The sequence below is a fragment of the Natrix helvetica genome (genome assembly GCF_964273705.1).
Source record: "Natrix helvetica genome assembly, chromosome: 2".
In the NCBI taxonomy this organism is placed as follows: Eukaryota; Metazoa; Chordata; class Lepidosauria; order Squamata; family Natricidae; genus Natrix; species Natrix helvetica.
Genome location: NC_138552.1, coordinates 130,636,464 through 130,659,641, shown reverse-complemented (window position 1 = coordinate 130,659,641; position 23,178 = coordinate 130,636,464). Strand labels below are relative to the sequence as shown.

Sequence of the window (23,178 nt, the reverse complement as noted above, 5' to 3'; positions counted from 1 at the left end):
TTGGTAACATGGATGTTAAGTGAATCTGGCTTCACCATTGACTTTGCTTGTCAGAACATCACAAAATATGATCACATGACCCAGGACACTGCAACCATCATAAATATGAACCACTTGTCTGGCAACTGAATGTAAATCACATGGCCATGGGGATGCTGCAATGATCATAAGTGTGAAGACTGGTCAAAAGACACTTTTTTCAGTGCCCTTGTAACTTTGATTGGTCACTAAATCAACTGTTGTGAGTGGAGGACTACCTGTTTTCTCAACATATGCCGATGGACTATAGCTTATATTTCCTAGAATGAGTGACTGTTAAAGTTGGTCACACTACATACTTGGCTATATGGAAAATAATAGCTAATGTGTGAAATATCTTAATATCTGCTATTAAAAATGCTGACTTTGCAAGTATTGCTCTTCTGGCTTGTAAAGATGTAAAAGCAAATGTCTTGTTTACTAGTTGTAGTAGTAGTTATGTCTTCATAACTTTGTTTATAGGTCTATCTCCATTTCTGTCTGCCTGTCTATCTAACTCAGTGTTTCTCAAACTTGGCGACTTTAAGTCCTGTGGACTTCAACTCCCAGAATTCCCCAGCCAGCTATGCTGGCTGGGGGATTCTGGGAGTTGAAGTCCACAGGACTTAAAGTCGCCAAGTTTGAGAAACACTGATCTAACTGAAGTAAAAAGGGATCATTGCAATTCAGCTTTTCTGATATGTTACCTTCCAGAGGTATTGGGAATGGAAAGATTTTGGAAATTATAATTCCCTAACATCTATTAGGAAAACTTTATAAAAACTTTATAACTTTGTGCTTAAAAAACATATTTTATGCAAAAATTGAAGGAGAATCAAATTTATACCTTACTTAGCAAAAGTTTGAAAATGTATTTTTGTTTAACTTGTATCATAGGATATGATGTACATGTTAGTAAGATATTTACTATTATTTTCAAACAGAAAAATATCTTTGACCTATAGTTTTCTGTTCAAGTTATAAGATCTCAGATATTTATGACATAGAACAGTGTTTTTCAACCTTGGCGACTTTAAGATGCATACACTTTAACTCCAAGAATTTCCCAGCAACCATGTTGAAGTCCACACATCTTAAAATTGCCAAGGTTGAATAAAAGAACTGAAGGTTTGTGATTTTAGCAAAGACAATAATGCTGGCTTTATTTTGTTAAACTTTATTAAAAATATATTTTATTGAAAATACTGTTTACAAGGAAAACATTTTTCTCCCCAACCACCATATGCAGCAATCATAATACAGATATCATATCTATTCATTCATCTGCTTCAGAGGTGCCCCATAAAATAAAACAAAGTGTAATAGAAGATCCTAATTATATGTATAATTGCATTTTAAACAAAAAACGTGTGGGAGTTTGGATCCTTCAGATGCTGGTAAACTGGTTCCCTCGCCATCCTTAATCGTTGGCCATATTGTTGGTTGCTGGGTGTTTGTCAGCAGCATCTGAAGATCTATAGATTACCATTCCTTTTTGGGATAGAGGAAAATAGAAAAAAATTGATCTATACAACATTAAATATTCTGCCAATTCTAAAACAATCTACGTATTGTTAAATAACAGTTTAAATTTAAAACTGATGTTCTTTTCCAGAGAGCTTACTGAGCTGGTAAATCTCTTTTGGGGATTTTCTTATTCTTTTTTTTTTTTTTGCTAAAACCAACAGTCTTTCATTTTCCAGTTCTAGAGACAAGCTGAATGGCCTTGATCCATTCTGTACGTTCTGCAGAGGTGGCTGCTTGAAGGACGTAGTGCACCTCACTTGCGGTAATAATCTCAAAGAGGTTTCCCTCCACTTCATTTTTCTTGCCTGATTTGGAGAGGACAGAGGAGAAAAAAAGTGAGCAAAGGACCAGGGAGAGGGCTTGTTTCAGCACTTCTGCCTCACAAGAAATAATTCACTTCCATTCTCACTGAACAACACACATAAATGAAACTCCTTGCACTTTCATTTAATCCACATACAAAATTTCTGCCTTTATAAACATCTCCTTCTGCTTATCTATGTGGGACCAAGTGGTCCAATTTTTTTATGGTCTAAAGTTGAGCTGCAAATTAAGCCCTGCCACCTCCCAGAGTTGGATTCCACCCCAAAGAGAGAGAGGAGGAAGGAGGGTGGGCATCTCACTTTCCTGACAGTAGGAATACAACAACAATATACAAAATATACTATTTAAGTACATAGCATGCAAATGCATAAATTACTATTAAGATATTTATATGTATATATATTCATATTTTGGGACATGGGGACTCAGTGGCTATGACACTGAGCTTGTCGATCAGAAAGGTCGGCAGTTTGGTGGTTCGAATCCGTAGCGCTGCCTAACGGAGTGAGCTCCGGTTACTTGTCCCAGCTTTTGCCAACCTAGCAATTCGAAAGCATGTAAAAATGCTAGTAGAAAAATAGGGACCACTTTTGGTGGGAAGGTAACAGCATTCCGTGCACCTTCAGCATTTAGTCATGCTGGCTAAATGACCACAGAAACGTCTTTGGACAGCGCTGGTTCTTCGGCTTTGAACCAGTGATGAGCACTACTCCCTTGAGTTGAGAACAACTAGCACATATGTGCAAAAGGAACCTTTATCTTTACCCTTGTTTATTCATAGTTAATGCATAAATGAACTAATGGATAAATGAATCAGGCTTGCCTTGGAAGTAACATTTTCCCAGATATTGGGAGTGAAAGGACGATGTTATTAGGTATGCTATAATTTTCAGATGCTAATCTGAAAATCAGGCAACAGAGGCTGTGTACAAAATCTCATGGGGAACCCCCCTCACTTTTGACAAATCTCTCCAAAATTGCACTTCTCTTCTTAATTTAAATACTCCTGCTTAATGATTACCCTCTGATGTGTCTTCAATCGCCGTCACTACACAGCCCCTCAAGTGAATGGCTCCAAGTGGATCTTCTCCCTGGAAGAAATTTCATTCAATATTTATGCAAACTCAAATTCCAGGAAAAAAATTGTGATCTGATGACAGCTCTGCTTTTAGAGGTAGAATGCAGAAGTGGCATGTAAACCAGCTCTTTGTAATTTCTCTCTGGATAAGGAGAAAATTTAAGATTGACCATAGATGCTCTATACAGTTGCTGCTCCTCATTAGGAGACTGCAAGACAGCAGTTTTACAGTGGATTTAGAGCTCTGGGACATGAGAGAATAGCCATCTTGCTTAAACCATGGTTGATAACTTCAAAAGGAAACTGAATTTCATAATCTCTTTTCTAATTACTTTGGAAGTTGCTTTACAGCTACTAGGAATCTTTGGATCAATAGGCTTTACAGCACCAGGTGAGTTTCCTTCAATCCTTAGTGAGAGAAGTTTTAAATAAAACTTTAAGCACTTAATTTGTTTTCTTTTGGAGTAACCAGCAAAAGTGTGATTAGAATTTCAATTTTGGAAGGTTACAAATAAACTAAGAGTCCAAATGGATTTGAAATAAGATTTTGGAATTAATCATAAAAATCCTTCCCACAGGAAAATATTTTTGCTTTAAATTCTCTTTATTTTTCTTAAAGATGAGACTTTGAAGGTTGAGCACTAGAGAAAACCAGGAGGAACTAACAATTGCAATTAAAGGAGAAGTACACTTAAATTTGACTTATTAGTGCAAACTAAAGAAAAATATTTTAACATTAGATGTACTGAAGGATATTTTTAAACTCTAGAGTCTAGACCTAGTGCAAACTAAAGAAAAATATTTTAACATTAGATGTACTGAAGGATATTTTTAAACACTACAGTCTAGACCTAGACATTAATTTTAAGAGTGTCTGCCTTATAGACTATATTTTAAAGACGTTACCAAAGAGGAACAAGTCTTATCTGATAAAACAGAGACTCATTTGAAAGTGGATGTAAAAATGGCAGGCTAAAAGAATGACACGGAAAAAAGATATCACACATAAAAGAGAAAGCAGTTGATGCCTTAATAATTGAATAATTAATAATTGAAAGGGATATACAAATAAACCAGGAGATAATTTTCTTCTACTGGATTTACAAAGAGATTTGTATTTTGGGAGAATGGATAAAAAAAATTAAAAGAAATCCAAGTTCTAGGACATTATTTGGAGTAGAGATTAATGGTTCGTATGTATGTATGAGTAGTTTTGCTGATATCTCCAGCAAAGACAGTCTTTATAAAAATTCTTAAGGAAACATATGAAGAATAATCTGTAGAGAATGGGACTGCACACACTGTGCACACAAGCTCTAAGATTTATTTCCTTAGACATTGTCTATCCCTTCCCCGACCTCATCAAGATATCAGAAGGGATCCTTTTAAGACGGAAGGAAGGAAGGACACACATGTCTTAGTCAGATCTGTGGTTTGGAAGAAACAGCATCATATTAATTTTAAGATCTTCTTCGTGAACTGTCTGACCTGGGAACTCCCTTGTGAGGAACTATTTCATAACAAATTGCTCTAAGGCACAGTTTCCCTATTATTACAAATAATTTTGTGGCTTATTGGATTTCCAACACCTAAATGAGAATCTATTTTGTTTCAGTAAATTCTTTGGTTGACCTGACTTAGTAAAAAGAAGAAAAAGGCTGAAGGGGAGTATATAAGACAAGAGTTGTTCAAACTCCCTTTCAGACTTCTTTGCTCAACACAAGGAAGTCAGGGAGAAATGGAGATGGGATCCAAAGATACAAGAGGCACAGTCCCATTATCTCTGCAGTTTTGTTTTCACATGTGGATAAAGAATACCTTTGGTTGTCCAAGTGTTTGAAGGATAACAAAACTTATTAATGTACAGAGACAATGGAGCAGTCTTTCCCACACAGGTGACATCCAGATGTGTTGGACTCCAAAAACTAGAACCCTCAACTACCATTGATTCTGGGTGTTGAAGTTCAGTACTACTAGAGAAAAATGTGCAACAACTATACAAATCGACAAGGGTTATCTACTCAGAAAAGTGGCATCATTAAGTGATGCAAAAGTTACTACATAATTTAATGCTGATAAAATGTATTTGAGCTTTGTGATGAAGAAGGAAAGGTGTTAGTAGTAAATTATGGGTGCTAATAGTAAATTAGTAGTAAACATACTATTCCTATAGTGTTCTGTAGGTTATTTCATCACCACATAGCATTTCAACAAAACTGAGGGATATAAACACTTACTGCCGCAGGATCGTAGTAATGAATGTAGGCAGGGTCCTCTCTCAATACAAATTTCCGCACTTTCCAGTTTTTTCTCCTGTGACCCTAAACAAATATTAAAAAAACGTATTTTTTAATTTCCCACTCTGCAGGCATAAATGTCAAACTATAACCAAGCCTTGTTCTCACAATGGAACAAGACACTTTAAATTATCCTTGTTGTCATAAAATCAATGGCAAAGATTCCAATGATTTTATTGGACTTTACTCTGATGATCAAATTGGTTGTTTTGTTTATATTTGAGGGACCTTCAATTAAATCGCTAGGGTTGTTTCATTTGATATAGACCAGGCTAAATAAGCTGTATCCTTAAGTTTACAAGTGATTGCTGAATTCCCTTTCTGCAGGTCTTAGAGCCCCCTTGCTTTGGATTACCACTATTTGGCTGAATTTGATGATTCCATAATCCCATAATTTGGGGTGACAGAACCAGCTGTAGTGCAAGCCACCAAAAGTTTTTCCATGTTTAGTTTAAACTCAGCCACCTGTATGTATTTATCATATAATTCCAATGCAATATGAATATCACATAAATTATATCATGTGCATACAACCTTTCAGTACATGAGTTTTCTTCCTATTATAGTCAGGCTTGGTTTTTTATTAATAAATATGCCTCTTTCCCCCTTTTTTTGTGTATCTTTTTTCTCTTTTCTTAAGATTAGTAAAAAGCATGTTGAAAAAGTAAAGAAAATGTGTCAAAAAGCAACATGGACAGCATGAAAGGCAATGCCGTACACGTTTACATCTGGTGATTTGTGATTTTGTAATGAAATAGATATAGCATGTTTCACATTTAATTTGTTAAACATTTTTTTTTCTCTCAGTAAGATTTAACAGTCTATTAAATATGGGTAGCAGAAAATAAGAGTAAAACATTATGTCTTTGACACTCATTTAAAAACTGATCATCAGTTCTGCCATAGGTCTTGATCATTTCCACAAAACGTTGTGACTTTTTAATTTTCTGCCAGAGAAGCATGAATCAAATCAGAAACTCAATGAGTCACATGCTTTTAAGTCTTGGAGTGTTATTTTATGTGAAGTCCTATTGTAATTCTATTGAAGCCAGATCCCTCTGTCTGGAACCATTGAGACACCAGATGAGTGTTACATTTAATCTGTACTACTAAAACGACTCTTTTGGCTGTCTGTTATACTTTAGCTTTCTTTCCATAACTGTTGCAAAAACAGAGGACATCTTTTTAAAAAAAAACATTTACTCATATTCCAGTAACAATCAGCTCAGAGAACTGTCATGGGTGTACGCTAAATCTAGACTTCTCAATTCTAGTCGTGCCTTCTGGTGTGTATTTCTTGCTCCAAAAGCAGGTGAGCTCTGTTTTTCCCTTTTTAAAAAAGCTCTCCACCTCTTATTTTGTTCTGTGGGTTGAAACAAGTTAGGGGTTGGTGAGCAGAGTTCTAGCTCAGAAACTTTGCACAGTGGCTATATCCCCACTAGCAACTGATCGCTGCTTAGCAATGCGACAGTGGGTGATGCTGCAGATGCAGAATATAGCTAGGAAAATTCAGAGAATGTTCGGTACTTTGGTGATATTTTTAGACCGGGTGATTTCATCCATATGTATTATATATTTATATTTTATCTGACAAAAAAACAAGACATACACCAACCTGTTTCAGCAGGCAACCCTGCTTGACTACCAGGCCTCTGAATTCTTCCTTGAAGACTGTGTCATCATCACTGGAGTTGCCCTCACAGAAGAAACCACTGTCGGCCTATTTTAAGACATTGAAGAAGCCAAGTTGATAAATGTCTCCTAGGATAGTTCAGGCTATTAAATCATGCTAGTGTTAGTTGGCCATTTTTTTTAAAAAAAACTGTTCATTGTAGAGAATGGAGAAGCCATTGGCTTATCTACCCCTTATTCCAATAGGGGCATTTTTTATGCATCTACTTTGTCTTTAAAACAGAGGACAAACAGACAAAAAATTTTTTTTGTAGTTTGCCAAAGCTGCTTTTCCTTCTTGACAAATACATTACTAACTTTATCTTTTATGCTATAAACAGATTTTGGCAAACTTTGCCTTGCCCTATGCAACTTATCTGTAATCCACAAATAAGATCAATTAATCAGTCAAGCAGCTGAGGCTCATAATACAAGAAGGGCTCAGTTAGAACACACTGTAAAGTTTGTTGCCTGTGTCTTAATTCACAGAATTATACAACTGGATGGAAAAGTGAAAGTACATGATAAAAAGAAGCAATTCAGCTTGGTGAGGATAAGGACTGACATCAATATTGTTCAATCAATCAAAAATGGTCTCTTGAAACACTATTAACATAATCATCAATATCATGATTATGCCAAGTAGAAAATGCAGCAGCCAAAATAGAAGAATTAAATCCCTCTCTTAAAAGTCCTTACAGTAAATTATTATCTTTTTCTGAGTAATATGTGGCCACTCTATCTTAGCAAACTTACATGTTGTGTAGAGATTTGCCAATCAGGGTCCTAAATAATTTTGTTTACACTGCATTTGCACAAAAAATAGAGTGAAACTCAAAGCTAGGTAATGTGGCATCTTCCGATTTTTTGAATCAACTTCCATCAATTTAGTGGCTATGGTTTATGGCATTATGTAGATAATGGTCACTGTGGATGGTGTTGTATCAGATAGTTGACTATGTTCTAGCTAGTAGGGGACAAGTTGTGTGAGTCCAGTTTTAGGCCAAACTAGATGTGCACATGCTAAAGAGATTTATTGGTCTGACTATAAAACACAGATGATAGAAGTCAACTTTTATCATCATTTGTAAAGTAAGAAGTAAAACATCTATGCTGCTTTCATCTTTCTTTTCCACCCAGAATAATCTTTCATGTCATAAAATATAAATGGAATACATTTTTAAGCTGCGGGATATGGAATAATAGATTGGTGAGGGCATGGTTCAAATAATAGATCGTGCTCCACATGCTGATAAAAACACTGATTTGGAGTGGCTTTTTAGGGATGAGGTGGGTAAAAGTTATTAATTTAGTGAAATCTTATGCCTGGATTACTCTTGGAGTAAAGTTAGTGCAGAATTTATATGCATTGCACATGGAAGCATAAAAAGTAGAATTTTCAATTCATACTGTGTGGATGATGTTCAGACTGGCAGCTGGAGAAGCATCTGGTCTGATCTAATACAATGTTTTCTTTTAAAAAAAAGAATTGCAGATACAGCAATAGCGCTTAGACTTATATACTGCTTTACAGTGCTTTACAGCCCTCGCTAAGCGGTTTACAAAGTCAGCCTATTGCCCCCAACAATCTGGGTCCTTATTTTACCCACCTCGGAAGGATGGAAGGATGAGTCAACCTTGAGCCTAGAGGGATTTGAACTGCCAAATTGCAGGCAGCTGGTAGCTAGCAACCGGCAGGCAGCAAAAGTAGTCTGCAGTACTGCACTCTAACCACTGCGCCACCAAGGCTCATATATATACACATATACCATCCCTCCGGCCGATTCGCTCACACAGAGAGGGACTCCTCCGGGTGCCGTCCACTAGGCTGTGCCAGCGGACGACGCCTAGGGGAAGGGCCTTCTCTGTGATGGGCCCGACCCTCTGGAATGACCTCCCCCCCAACATTAGAATGACTACGGACCTCTGCTCCTTCCGTCAGAAACTTAAAACCCACCTATTCCAGCTAGCCGGCTTGGCCTAATTCCACCTATCCCACCTCAGTCCTATTTCTAAATTTTTTAAGATTGGTTTTAAGGTCTGCTTTTTAATTTTTATAAATTGTACAGGGGTTGTTTAATCTGATTTTTATTTATGTGTATGATTATTTGTATGTTTTAAATTTTATTCCTGTACACCGCCCCGAGTCCCTCCGGGGAGAGGGGGCGGTCTAGAAATGTAATAAATTATTAATTATTATTATTATACACATATACGCATATACACATATACGCATATACGCATATACGCATATACGCATACACGCATACACGCATACACACATACACACATCTGCGAGTACAGCTTTTTTTTTTTGTTTAAAAAAGAGTGAGATAGGGAGAACAAACAATACATTAGATGATACCACATACTTTTCTTATTACTTGTTTGATAGGTATAATTCAGAAATGTTCTGTGATTTAGATAAAGAAGATAACATCTTGACACTTACAAAATAGTAATAGGCATCCTCCATATCCAAGAAGGGGGTTTCTGATAGGCCTTCAAGTGCATTCTTCGATGTATCACCAGCAGCCTGAAAGTAGCCTTCATTCAATAGGGCAGATGCCAGCACTACACCCTCTTGGCGATTTCGTAATGAATTGTTTGACAGCAACCAATCAATCACAGAACTACCTGATGACAAGGAGAAGAACAAAGGATGGTCACCAAAGATACATTAAAAAACAGTAGATATGTTAAGGCTTAAGAAAACAGAAATGCAAATCCCCTGATGATGATTATCTCTGAATCTTAGAAATAATCTTGGAATACATTACAGCTCCATTTTTTAAAATATATGCTTTAATTTACCTATTTTGTTGCTGTTTAAGCAATTCTTAACAACTTCCTACCTGTAAAACAGTGATTGAAAATTTTCTTGTCTTTTTCCAGCTTCATTTCCCGTATCCCCTTGTTAGGGTCCTTCATAGAGAGATACAAAGCACTGTGCCGAAAACAAAAGGGGTGTAATATAATCACACTGAGATTTGTGTAAAACAGCAAGAAATAAACAAATGTTTTAAAACAAAGCAGCAACATTGTTGATTTTTTTTTTAAAAAATTGGCTTTCCACAAAATAAAATCACAAAGTTTTTAAGATTCCCATGAAGGCATCTAAAGAATGTGGCTATTTATTGTGCTAATGGGCTGCTGATTTGCCCCAGGTTTCTCAATCCTGTGGACAGCTTAAATTCTTATGCCTGAAAGAACACGTAGAAATAGATCAACACTTCCAAACAATGGCTTTCTCTAGATCTGTGCTCCCAAGCTACCATGACATCCACCCTATTAAAATTGTTGAGGTTGGCAAACACTGCTCTACACATAAACTACATCCATAATCTGCATTGAAACATGGCTTGAACGTATTAAGAAATTAATATTCTTCCAGTTATTAATATTAGGTACTATCTCAAGCAAATCTCCTTGTGCCAAGTTTTCCAAACATCTCTTTAAACCTAGGAGAGAAATGTGAAGTAACTCAACTTTCAATTTAGGAAGCAACAAGCAGCTGGAGATACTGATCTGTGATGAGAGAGACGTAATAAGAAAAAAAGGTAGTTGCTTCACCTGACTGAAGTTAGCGAAGAACTGCTGCCAAAAGAAGTGTTTAAGGTCCTTGAGAACTAGGATAGGGGGCAAATACCCCTTTTTTCTGAGATCAGAAAATGTATAATGTATGCTTTAGTTCCAGCTTGTTGATATAGAAAAATTAGGAATTTGGATGCCAAGTTTCAACACAGAATAATTCAAGCAACTGCTTCTATAGCTGTAGTCAGTCTCAATTGTGGCAGATCTGAAGGCCCAATTCAAAATATGGCTTCCACGTCTGACAGCTGCCTCATAAAAATAAAGCTCTTGAAATAAAAGTATTTTCCCACATCCCACTTATATAAGCAATGTTTAGCTTTGGAACACACCTCAGATTGATGGTTTCAGGAAGCCTGATAGATTTCTTTGTTGATTTCCTGGAAAACCTTTGCCCTCCCAAAATGCATTTGATGGCCTTCTTGATGTCTTTCACCCAAGCATCTCTCTCCTCAAGATGAGAAGCTTGTAAGATGTGATCCTGTTGTTTGGCTGTTGTGAGTTTAAAGACAAACTGGAATAGGAACACATTTTATTGTTAGCCCATATAAACAGGTTTTTTTTTGTAGGCATCTTATGTTAGCAAGCAGTGTAGAATAGTTTATTCCCCAGCTAAATGTCTAAACAGGCAATAATATGAAAACAACTGGGAAAAACAATCCTATTTATTGTTAATATAAGAACTCAGTATTGAGAGATGAGTGCCTAGTTTTGTTAGCTCAGAGTTAGAAAGATAAATGGTGATAGAAAAAAGGAAGAGTGCTCAGTTCAGAACCTTTTGCCATCCTTCAATGGGCCATTCCACAGCACTGTAGATATGCTCCAATCTCTGCTGAAATAGGGAAAAACACATTTTCCCTCAGTTGTAATAAATATGTTGTCTTTTATCCATTTGCCATTGCATATACCACCACAGTCTGAGACGTGGATACTACCATACTTCAAAGCTGCAACTCTCCTCAGATGATCCTTAGATTTGACCAGGGGTGAAATGCTCTGAAGTCTGCTACCGGTTCGCTTCATGTGTGCATGCGCACTTTGCACGCATGAGCGCCAAACATATGCATGTGCACCGCAGGTGTTAAGAAGCCTTCTCTGAGTCTGCAAAGATAAGTAGAACAGCGAGGGGGGGGGCAAACAGCTGTGCTGCGCGATTGACATTCACTAGAAAGCAGGCTTTCCCGCTTTCTAGTGAATATAAATCATGCAGCACAGTTGATTGTCGCACAGCTGATCATCGGAACTTTTAAAAACTTTTTAAGCATTTTTTTTACTACCTATTCGCCTGAACCAGTAATAAAAAAATGCTTTAAAAAGTAAAAAGAGTGAATATAAATTGCATGGCTCAGCTGATTGTTGCACAGCTGATTACCAGTTTCTTCCGAACTGGTAGCATTTTTTTTTACTAACGGTTCGAGTGAACCAGCCCAAACCGGTAGCATTTCACGTCTGGATTTGACTAAGAAACAACAGGAACTATGAGCATTATTCAGTTTATCAACTTCTACGTATATAGAGTGCACCAAAATACTTTCCCCTTTCTATTTTCTCATACAACTTTTAAATAAATATCTCCCTATTGGACAGGAGGTTTCAGTGAATTCTGATGGACTCTGAAGAGAGATTTAGTTCATTGTGTATCAATTCACATGAAAGTATCTACCTTGAAATGCCTAAAGCAGTGTTTCTCAAACTTGGCGACTTTAAGTCCTGTGGACTTCAACTCCCAGAATTCCCCAGCCAGCTATGCTGGCTGGGGGATTCTGGGAGTTGAAGTCCACAAGACTTAAAGTCGCCAAGTTTGAGAAACACTGGCCTAAAGGAACAGAGGTAGAAAATAAATAATCTATCCACAGTTTAAAGATCTCAATGACTTTAAAATTTAGAAGACATATGGGTGGAAGCAGCACGGTTCAGTGTTTAAATCCCATTCCTGGGAATCCCTGGTCTGCCACACAAGGGGAATGGGGAAGGGAAGACTCCTTTTTCTGAAAATATTGCACAACCCAGCCTAAAGTGCTCATCTGAAAGGAGAGCAAAAACTGCTATACTAAGCATTCTATGCCAGAGCAAGACTGCCGTTTGAAATTGAGAGTAACAAAACCATAGTAACGCAAATACTATATTCACAGATGACTTGAGGGGAAAAAAGGAAATGTGTGTATAGGTTGCACATGAAACTGAACCAAAGGAAATAGTCTCTGGGATCAGTAGCTTTTCCATTAACTTTGCTAATTTTTTATATTGTTCAGTTATAGGAACCAAAGAAACAGCTATGCTGGATCCAACCAAAACACTATTTTGTTCAGTTTCCATTTGTGATTAGTTATTTGGCTCTTTTGGCAATACATAAAAAACATTATTTGTGATTGATGGTGATGGTGTTACCTGTGCTGTCAAGGTTTTATTCTTATCAACACTTCCTGATGGGGGTCACAAATATGATGTGATGGGGCCATGTATGCTGGATGTCAAAGGCTAGGGCGCAGCCTATTGGACATGTACAGCCTTCCATCACTTCTCTTACAGCCACTTGAATCTCAGATTACATCCTAAGGGCAAAAGTTTAGGGTTTTGGCAGAGGTGGGCTGCTCCCAGTTTGGCCCGGTTTGGCCGAACCCATAGTAGCGGTGGTGGGAGGCTCCGCCCACCTGCAGAAGCATCACACACAAGAGTGTGTGCACACGGATGAGTGAACCGGTAGTAAAACCAGTACAAACCCACCACTGGGCTTTGGGGTTGGATGGGGTAGTTCCCCTGTGAGGTCATTAGGAGCAAAATAAATGATCACAAGATTTCACAAGGCTTAAGAGATTGATTCTGCCTTTCAGACCATCCCAACTTCCAAATGCACCATATCTTGGAATGAAGCCTTCAGAATAATTTCATCCCATTCTACTTGGTGATGTCATAATATCATTTGGCCCAGGAAGGCTACATATTTACATACACAAACACACAGGCAATGTACATACCGTCCTTAAATACACACCCACCCATTTCCCTTGAATGCAAAGGGTGTTGCCTACTCTTGGGACAGGCCTTACTTCAGCATGCTTCCAAAAACATAAATACTCACTGTTCTTTTAGCAAAATCCTGGCAGGGACTGGTCAGTTGGCTGCCTTTGAGGGGAATCATTCCTTTAGGATTGTTATCAGTCTTCTTCTTAAATAATTCGATGCCATCTTCGGACAGCACTACCCACATAGGCTTCCAGGTATTAAACATACTCCCCTGTATCAATCAATTAAGAGAGTATTATCTACACAGCCAGGGATGGCACAAAAGAAAGTGTTTGTTGCTTTTTAAAGAAAGGTTATCAGAATGAATATTCACATTCTAGGAAGCAGTTGATACACACAGTTTGCTTTGCAGCCATTTTTCCACTGATTTTAGAATGCTGAGTAGCTACAAATGGGATTGGCTTGCAGTCACAATAAGGAGACTTGAAAAAAATGTCATTGAATGGGCCACATCATGCCCTCTCTTAGGCACTCCACCAATTTAGATTCTTCTTTCTGTCACCTTTTTCCTTCCGCATTCTCTGAACACATTCCAATGTCCCATCCCCATAATCAGACAACAGCACTTCTGTACGCTTCTGGAGCTTCAGTATTTTGAATTGAAAATAAGTGTAAGACAACATGAGATGGAGTGGGAGTTCTTAACTGCAAGACCCATAGGTATGGTCATATAACACCACTAAACATGATCTATGAACCTGCTAATAGTTGGCCATGCCTTAACTTCCCCAATCTTGATTGTTTGAAGTGTATTAAAGCTATAACTCTTAGAATATCATAGCCAATACATGCAAGAGGCACAGGATTGAGCTTCAAAATCTGTAGTCGGTGGTGGGGAGTGCTTCTACTTTTTCAAAAATAAGGATGTCTTCAGATAAATATTGGCCCTTGGATTTGGTTGACAATGTCAGTTGTTTTGAACAAAGAGTTTTATTTGGTGTTGTTTCTACTGGGATATTGCTTCTGGTTTTTATGCTTACCACAGAGGGAAAAATGAAATTTAGAATCTAGTTTGAAGGTTTAATAATTGTGTACTTACAGATCTGGCTTGCGCTAATTATAGGCTATGTTAAAAGTTAAGGTTGTAAGTTAGTCTTTTACTGTTTTAGAAAGAATGGGAAGTCAACTCTTTCCCCTTTTCTCCTTTTTTTTAAAAAAAAAATCCTGCATCCCCCCCTTTTTCTTAATCCTTATTTTCATTATATTTTATGTTATAATAAACTTCAATAAAGCACACATTTTTTTAAAAAAGATAAAGCTTGTGCCCTGGGTAACTACCGCTACATGGACACAGCCATGATTCCTTTAGCAATGGAACGGGAAGGGTTTGCCATTATGTCCTCTGAATCTTTTTTAAAAAAGAGTTCTGGTAGTCCTTGATCATCTTTGTGAGGAAGTAAAGTTGGGATTGCTGCCTGTGTTTCGGAAAATCAGCTGCAGCCGGCAGAAGCCCTGCCCGCAAGCTTCCCTCAGGCACTGAGACATGCCCTCATAAATTTACTCACAGGCCTGCTAGCTGATGTTGCAGCTGCCTGTGGTAATTGAGCCACACCCTAGTGTTTTGACGGATTTGACAGCCAGAGGCAATTTCACCCCACCCAGTCTTGAGCTTACAAAAGCAAATGCTAAGACAGAGTGAGGAAAAGATGTGCATAATAAGTAAAAGCAAATGGCCTACAGATGACGAAGCAAAGGTGACATTTGCTCTGCGGGTTGGCAGCTATCAAAAGCAGGCAAGCAGGCAATATATGGTGTTCATCATACCTTGTGGTCATGGCACTTGAGTGAACACCATATACTGATGGAAATCCTGCCTTGGAGTTTGCCTGAAGCTCAGCAGCAGCTGGGAGAGGAACAGCTACACTGAAAAACACCTCATCCCACCTAGTGCAAGAAGATTTGGAAAAAGCAAAGATTTTAAATTACTTTAAAAACCTGGAGGTGTATTTTGAATATCAACAGGCTGACGGGCCATAATGGCTCAGCAGTTAAAGATGCTGAGCTTATCAGTTGGAAAACTGACAGTCCAGATTCAAGCACCGAGCAATGGGGTGAGCTCCTGTGAGCTCCGCCTTATCTCCTATCCACCTAGCCATTCGAAAGCATGCCAATATGAATAGATAAATAGGTACCACTTCATTGGAACGGTAACAGCATTCTGTGCACCTCAACCAGAGATGGGTTGTTCTCAGTTTGGCCTCGTAGTGGCAGCGATGGGAGGCGCCGTCTCTCTCATGTGCATGCGCAGAAGCATCGCACACATGAGAGAGAGAGAGAGAGAGAGGGAGGGAGGGAGGGAGGGAGGGAGGGAGGAGAGAGAGAGAGAGAGAGAGAGAGAGAGAGAGAGAGAGAGAGAGAGAGAGAGAGAGAGAGAGAGACAGCACAAGCGAACCAGTAGTAAAACCGGTACAAATCCACCACTGGCCTCAACGTGTAGTCATGTTGGCCACATGGCCACAGAAGCGTCTTCCATGGCTCCCTCAACTAAAAAACAGAAAAGAGCAACACTTCCTAGAGTTAGACACAGCTGAACAGGTGAAACCAATACCCTTGAATTAACAGTGAGTATAAAGACTGAGCATATACAGTACCTATATACTCCATCTGATACTAAGCAGGCTTGATCCTGCATAGCTTCTGAGTACAGATATAGTTAACCAGGTGCCACCATTTGCTATTTCTCAAATTTAGTCACTACAACAGCTCTTAGCCATCTGGGATAAACCAGGTAGGAAACATGACTAGATAAGCTGACTCCACATTTTTGTAATACTACATTAATAGAATCTTGCAAGTCTGATGGTACAAACTTCCTGTCTCCACTTTTAACTGTTTGCTCCATTAAGATAGGTCCTTTCTCTGACCATTAAACACTTCGGGGCTTCCCCTTCTCTCATCTGTTTGTTTCCCAGACAGTATCTCTTTCTCTCACCCCTCAAAGCCATTCACACATTCCGTTACAGGAACTTTTTTATTGTTTAAAAATATTACACTAGCTTTTTCTTTCTTTAGTGTTTTGTTTGGCTTTCACATGCGGTAATGACATTTTTAATGTTTATTGTTTGATTTATGCCCAAATTCACTGTAATTGGGATATGAATCTGTTTTTAAGTATTAAGGTCTTGAATTATGTGAGTAATTTTAAAAAGCCCTGTGAATATATCTAATATCTTAGCTCTTCCTTAACTGAATCATCAACAGATACACAGAAGCAGAATTTATAGGAAAATGATTTAATTTCTCCATAGATCTAAACCTTGATAACAGACACTTGAAAACAGATTATGAACTGTAGCAGCAACAGCATCAAATCAAATCAAATACCTTTATCAAATACCTTACAATAAAAGGGTACAGTAAAATGAAAATAGTTTAATACAGCAATTAGATATTAGGCAAGGGGAAAAAAATAATAGGACAATAAAGTAGTATGTCTAATTAAAATTTTGCACAGGTGTGTAACTTGACAAAAACATTTGACCACCTAATATATGAGTGTAGGGTTAGCATCCCTTAAAAAATAATAAGCGTAAAATTCTACATGGCCCTCGTATTTGGAAATAGATTGGGGCAATCAGGGCATGTCTTGGTGCACCATAGAAAAGGCACTATATGAGGACATGGGTGAGAGTTTCTACCTTCCTGGAAGGGGCAAAGCCTCTGTGAATGAAGGGTCCCATGAAATCTTCTGTGGGGTAGAGCTGATGGCAGGGCATCAAATTGAGCTCTAGAAAAGGCCCACTAAGCACTATTTACTTAGTGTTAAATTGGATTACCCCCTGATAGAGGGCTTGTGACCGTCTAATAATTGATGATAGAATTCAAGGCATTGATGATATCATTTTGGCGCTCAGTGTCCCCGATTGTCTCTTTAACTGCATCATCTGCAGATGAATGCTACAGAACTACCATTTAAATTTCCTACAACCTGCCAGAGGGCACCCTTGTTGCTGACCTTATGGAAAATTAAAATGCAGCTGCCAATTAGTAATTCAACGAATATCAGCTGGAGCCTCAGCAGGTGCTTGAGGTTTCTGTTCACTGGTCTTAGCCTGAAGTACACTTTTAAATTGCTACAAAATTGGCATTCTTTGTATACTTAGCTCACCTTTCTGTCCCTGTGCTGCCAAGGTTGGTTTCTTCCAATGGCATTTACAATGAATTACTACCTGAATTAAACCACCTTGAGAGAAATTGCATAGCTGACCATGCAGTTTCTTATTAAAAGTTGTTGCATAGATTTCTTAATTCCTTCCCTTCCTTGAACTAATCAGAAAGAGCGTTAAGTGCTCTAAACTGGAAATGATTATTAGAAGATTTGTTGCCCAGAAAATAGTTTGTATAAATTTCCACAGGGACCTTAAGATCCCTTAGAAATGTAAACATTTATAGAGTTATAGATGTTATAACCCTTGTTTTAGAAGCGAGTTCACCTAATTAGGTAAAAGAGAATCCACTGGAGTTGGACAGCCAATAAATTTAAAATAGTAATAAATGCATAATTACAGCAGACTGGCACTAGGAGTTCTGAAAATACAGTGGTACCTTGGTGCTCATCATTAATTGGTTCCGGGAGGCATGATGAATACCACAAATGATGCGTACCAAACAAAAATTTTCCTATAAGAAATAATGTAGCGAGTCACAAGGCAGCTGACACTGATCAGTTATAGGTTTTGTGTTGAGTACCAAGCAAACGATGAGTACCAGGACAAAAGTTTTGAGTCAAAATACATTGAGTACCAAATTCAATGAGTTTCAAAGCAGTTGAGTACTACGGTTCCACTGTAATAGAGGTTTGTCACCTTGGTGAGCCCAGAAACAGTGAAGAAATTGTTTTATTTTTGTGAAGAAGGGGACAGAAAGTATATGCAGGTAGAAGGAAAAGCACTTGAGTAATTGGTAAATAGAGTGACTGGCTGATAACACTGTGTCAACCAGAAAGAATGAGTGCTGCATAGTTGCTGCTTCCCAATTCATAGCATCCTGATTGCAAAAGACATCTAAAAGTAGTCCAAAATGCCTTGTCCAATATGTGTTACTATTTAGTTATACAATTTATATGGCTTCTTTTGCAAGATCAAGAAGGATCTGTGTCTCCCAAAAATACAACAAAGTTCAAATGAAATCTCTAACCACATTGTGTATAAGGTTTTTTCTTAGTGAATAGTTTGAACCCATGCAGCTGTGTTGCATTTTGCTTGACAGGCTGAAAAAAAAATCAGATAGCTGGAATCCTACAGATTTCACTAACATGTGAAACAGGAATAAATTCTTTTTTTGAAACAAAGATCAAAGCCAAGGAAGAAATTCTTGCCACAGGAATGGTGTTATTTTATAGGGTGCTGGGAAGGGAAACACTAAAAAGAAATGAAGAAGAAATAGCATCCATGCCACTTCCCTAAACCTTCACTTCTCCTTTTCTCTTTTCTGTTACAAAGATGTAATTTCCCCAGCTCAAACCACCTCTGAGAACCCAAAATCTTACCACATATACTGTGCGGGTGAGTTAAGCATGTTATAGCCTGCGTGCACAATTTAATAAAACCTTCCCATAGTGCAGTTCTAAACACATTTATCTAAATCCCATTAAATTCTGATTTCAGCATCCATATGCCTGGAATTGCGCTACTCCTCCTTTTCTGGCTGAATTACCATGGCAATGTACTGTACTCTATATAGCTGCCCTTGAAGGCATTCCATTTCAGCTGAGCCAAATAAAATAGTTTGAATGAGAGGTTGGCAGAAGTGTGTCAATTTCAATGATAATTCATTGTTGTTGTTTTCTTTTCATGCACAGTTCAATTCATTTTAGGCTCTTCCTTGCTTCTAAATGAAACCTATAAATGTGATTCTTGCAGAACCTTTTTTATAAAAAAAATCAAGGCTTTGTATGAGTTTTTGTTTTAATCTGCTACTACTGTTGACATGGTTTCTATGACTACGTTTTACGAAACACCGTTTTTAATTTGCTTACATTTTTATATGTGTATCTGTCTATATCTTCAGCACCATGTCAATATGGGAAAACAACCCTTCAAATGATGTATGTTTAACTATCATCTGAGGATTTTCTCCCATACTGACTCAGCATTAAGGAGGTGATGTTCTGGGAAGGAGGATAGGAGGAGAAAACGGAGATGTGCAGGGAAAAAAAAGTTCCATTTATCACATGTTTTTTCCCCTAAGCCTTTACATTTCTAGGAAATGGAGAAAAGGAGTGCAAAACAAACCAGCAAAAAACAACATTGGACCAGCGCTTCTGATTCTATTCTTGTCATTGCTCTTATAGTTCCATTAACTGAAATATCTTATCTGTACACTGGAGCCCTACTTTAGTTCCTTCCATATTCCATTTAATTTGCCTTTGTGGTCTTAGCATTTACTGACTGTTTCTGGAGCTTTGCTAATCATCCCTTAAGGCTGGGTTCCTGCAAGTCCCAGTGAGCCACAAACCACAATACTATTTTAACTGGGTGTGCTATGTAGCTCCAGTGGGTGGTTTAGGGAGCAATCTCTTGTACAAATTTAGCCATTGTGTTAATTGAACACTATAATTAAAATGTAGATGGTAAATTGGATGAATGTAGCCCTGATTTTGTGGTTTAAATTGTCCAAATTCCCATTGGTCCAAGACAACTTGACTTAAGTCATGCCACTTGTTGAATGCAGCAACAGATAAAAGTAATTCTCTCCCAGGGCATTGTAAATGTATAAACTCTGCCAGATTTTGAAGTTGTCTTCTCTTCTAAGCCCACTTACCCACTTTGTGCAGCAATGTTGTGGGGTTGCTACATTCTCTGCTGGTCAGCAGCTGCTATTTAGTTATTAATGTGTGGTTAATCAAATGATGGTCCATTCAATTAATGAACTTTCCTCGCTCACTTTTAGAAGCTCAGTTCTCCATTCAGCCTTTACATATGGTATGTTGCTGGGCCTCTTTTCAGTTTCTACTTGTGTTGCAAATAGTTTGCCTCCATGCTTTCCCATCTCTCTCCACGGTATTGCAAAAGTTCCCCTTTCCTTGTTTCCCCTAAATCTTTAAACTCCAACATAAATATACTAGAAATAACTTTTAGTGGACTCAATTTTACTCCAGTTCTTCCATGTTACAGAGTTTTAATGGATCTACAGGGGAAAATAATAATGAAAGATAAACTTGTTCCCCTTTACTTTAATTAGTATCACATTACAGCAATGAGAGAACCATGAAAGGAGGAAAAGAAGAAAAAAGAAAGGAACATCTGTGTAATATCTTTGCACTAGGGACAAAAAAAATCAGAAGCTGCCATTACACAAAGGATAATTTTACTGATAAGCCAAGCCTTTTCTTGTGATAATAGATAAATATTCTGACAACAGAACCCATTTTATATACAGTGCACATACCAAGCACAAGACTAGTGAAAAGACACAACAGTTACCAAAATCACAATAGAGGAAAACAGAAAGTTAAGCCTTTTGCCCATTAACCACATTCTCTGTAGAAATTATACCACGCAAAAAAAGTTAGAAGTGGGGAAACACTTTCTTAGTGCTGATTAGAGATAAGGTGTGTTGTTTCAAAGGCTGGTTTTCAAGTGACAGCAATTGAGAAAGAAACAATCTTACTAGCAGCGAAATCTAGTTTCATGATATATCTGGAACTGAATAACAAGGAGGGGTGGGTGGAACCTCAAACAGGTTGATAAATTTCATGCCTAATCAAGTTTTCAGTTTTTGTTTTTGAAGCCTTAATTAAGAAGGATTCAGTGGCAGGATTTTTTCTGCTGACCATGCTTTATTGACTGTGCCATACAGAGCTAGATTTTTGCGCTACATTAAACCATACTCTGGATCACAAGCCAAAATGGTGAACTTCATACAACACAAGCCAAAACCAAACACCACTTTCAATAGTATGGTTTGTCATAATGTATAATGCATTATCATTATCCAGATTTTATGTAAGTCTGATCACTCACAGCTTTAAGTTGTCTTAATTTAATTTAATTCTTCCTACAAAATCTTTTAGAATAATTTGTTTATTAAAAATTTGAATGCCATCCTTTAAAGGAGAATTTTCCACTGTGACTTATACTGCATTAAATCCCACTATTGCTTAAATAGATTAAAAAAATAAATTATTGATTAAAATACAAGACATCAGTTAAAATCCTACCACAGACTGGGTGATTAGAAAGGTTTGTTGCAACATACAAATTTAAGAGGGCATACTTTTGGTCATTAACCTAGAGAATTGGCCATTAAGGCTAATTCTTATTAGGAAAGGGAAATTACATTCACTTTCTGATGGATCAATTACTAAGAATAGAATAGAATAGAATAGAATAGAACAATAGAGTTAGAAGGGACCTTGGAGGTCTTCTAGTCCAACCCACTGCTCAGACAAATAGTTGTCCACCTTCTTTAAAACTTCCAGTGTTGGAGCATTCACATGTTCTGGAGGCAAATTGTTCCACTGATTAATTGTTCTAACTGTCATGAAATTTCTGCTTAGTTCTAGATTGTTTTTCTCTTTGATTAGTTTCCATCCATTGCTTCTTGTCCTGCCTTCAGGGGCTTTGGAGAATAGCTTAACTCCCTCTTCTATGTGGCAACCCCTGAAATATCAGAACACTGCTATCGTGTCTCCCCTAGTCCTTTTTTTCATTCAACTAGACATACTCAAATGCTCCTCTAGCATACTATAATTCAGCCTCCCTTCACATCATGTCATTCAGGATCAGGTGAGGATGGGAACAGTAACACCCCCATAATCTTGGAGAGAGAAATAGCCATGCCTGCAGAAGTCTTTTCAGTGAGTGACATGTTGAGTTGGCAGCCAAATATTCAGTCAATCAGCCAGACAGATAGATGATAATATTAAATCTTGGAGGATTTAATATTTCTGGTTATATGTTTCTCAGGTTTAGATACTGTCACTATCATAGTCCCAGTATTCTCAAAGAAAATAAGTACCAATTGTCATTCCCCAGTCTTAGCATTGGTAGAAAATTGAAATTATATGCCAACAGGTCTGAAAGGTACCAATTCTAAAATATTGCAGAGATAAAGCAAGGGCAAATCATTTCTGAAAAATATTGCCAAGAAAACTGCAGGGATTCATCCAGGCAGTCTCCAAGAATCAGACACAATTGAAGAAAAAGAAAAAGCATATTATATTTATGTATACTACAATAAATGTAGGTATATTATAAATACAGACACATACACAGCTGTAATTCCATAAGAATGTAATTTCCATATAATCCTCACGTACCTTCTTCACTAGATAGCCTTCCCTTATCCGTCTGGGTTCTCGTTCAGGTCCTTGTTCCATCTTTCCCCTGTTCTTTTTTAGTAGAGTTCAGTAGAGCTTTGTAAGTTGCACTTATATAGTTATCACTTTCACAAGTTCCTCTGATTGTTAATCACATGAAAGCATGCTCACTTCCTCTTCCGGAAGAAGGACGTGTAGAAGCAAATGTAAAGGTTAAATTAAGAACATTTTTCTCTTTTAAGTACACACGAATAACATGAACCCGAAGACATTTTTTCATTACATGAGAGGACAACTCAACATTTACCAGCCTGAGATATTTATTTAGCTTTTATCAGTGATCAAGAAAACAGATATCTTGATAAATAAAGCAAAATAAACATGGC

The 23,178-nt window shown here is 37.6% G+C and overlaps 1 protein-coding gene across 1 annotated transcript; it reads right to left on the bottom strand.

The window, feature by feature from the left end:
* Positions 1–1,194: 1,194 nt before the first annotated feature.
* Positions 1,195–23,044, bottom strand: PLEK (pleckstrin). The gene is made up of 9 exons (XM_081945937.1): positions 22,793–23,044; positions 13,586–13,741; positions 10,839–11,020; positions 9,771–9,862; positions 9,368–9,552; positions 6,860–6,964; positions 5,185–5,268; positions 2,891–2,960; positions 1,195–1,850 (listed from the first exon to the last, which is right to left on the bottom strand). The coding sequence occupies exons 1-9, from the start codon at positions 22,850–22,852 to the stop codon at positions 1,711–1,713; spliced, it is 1,074 nt and encodes a 357-aa protein (XP_081802063.1). The 5' UTR covers positions 22,853–23,044; the 3' UTR covers positions 1,195–1,710.
* Positions 23,045–23,178: the final 134 nt, after the last annotated feature.

Coding starts and splice junctions, on each gene's coding strand:
- PLEK (XM_081945937.1), bottom strand. CDS start 22,852: ATGGAACAAGGACCTGAACGAGAACCCAGACGGATAAGGGAAGGCTAT. Junction 11,021..13,585: donor AGGATTTTGCTAAAAGAACA/GTGAGTATTTAT, acceptor TTCCTATTCCAG/TTTGTCTTTAAACTCACAAC. Junction 1,851..2,890: donor GATTGAAGACACATCAGAGG/GTAATCATTAAG, acceptor TCTCCAAATCAG/GCAAGAAAAATGAAGTGGAG.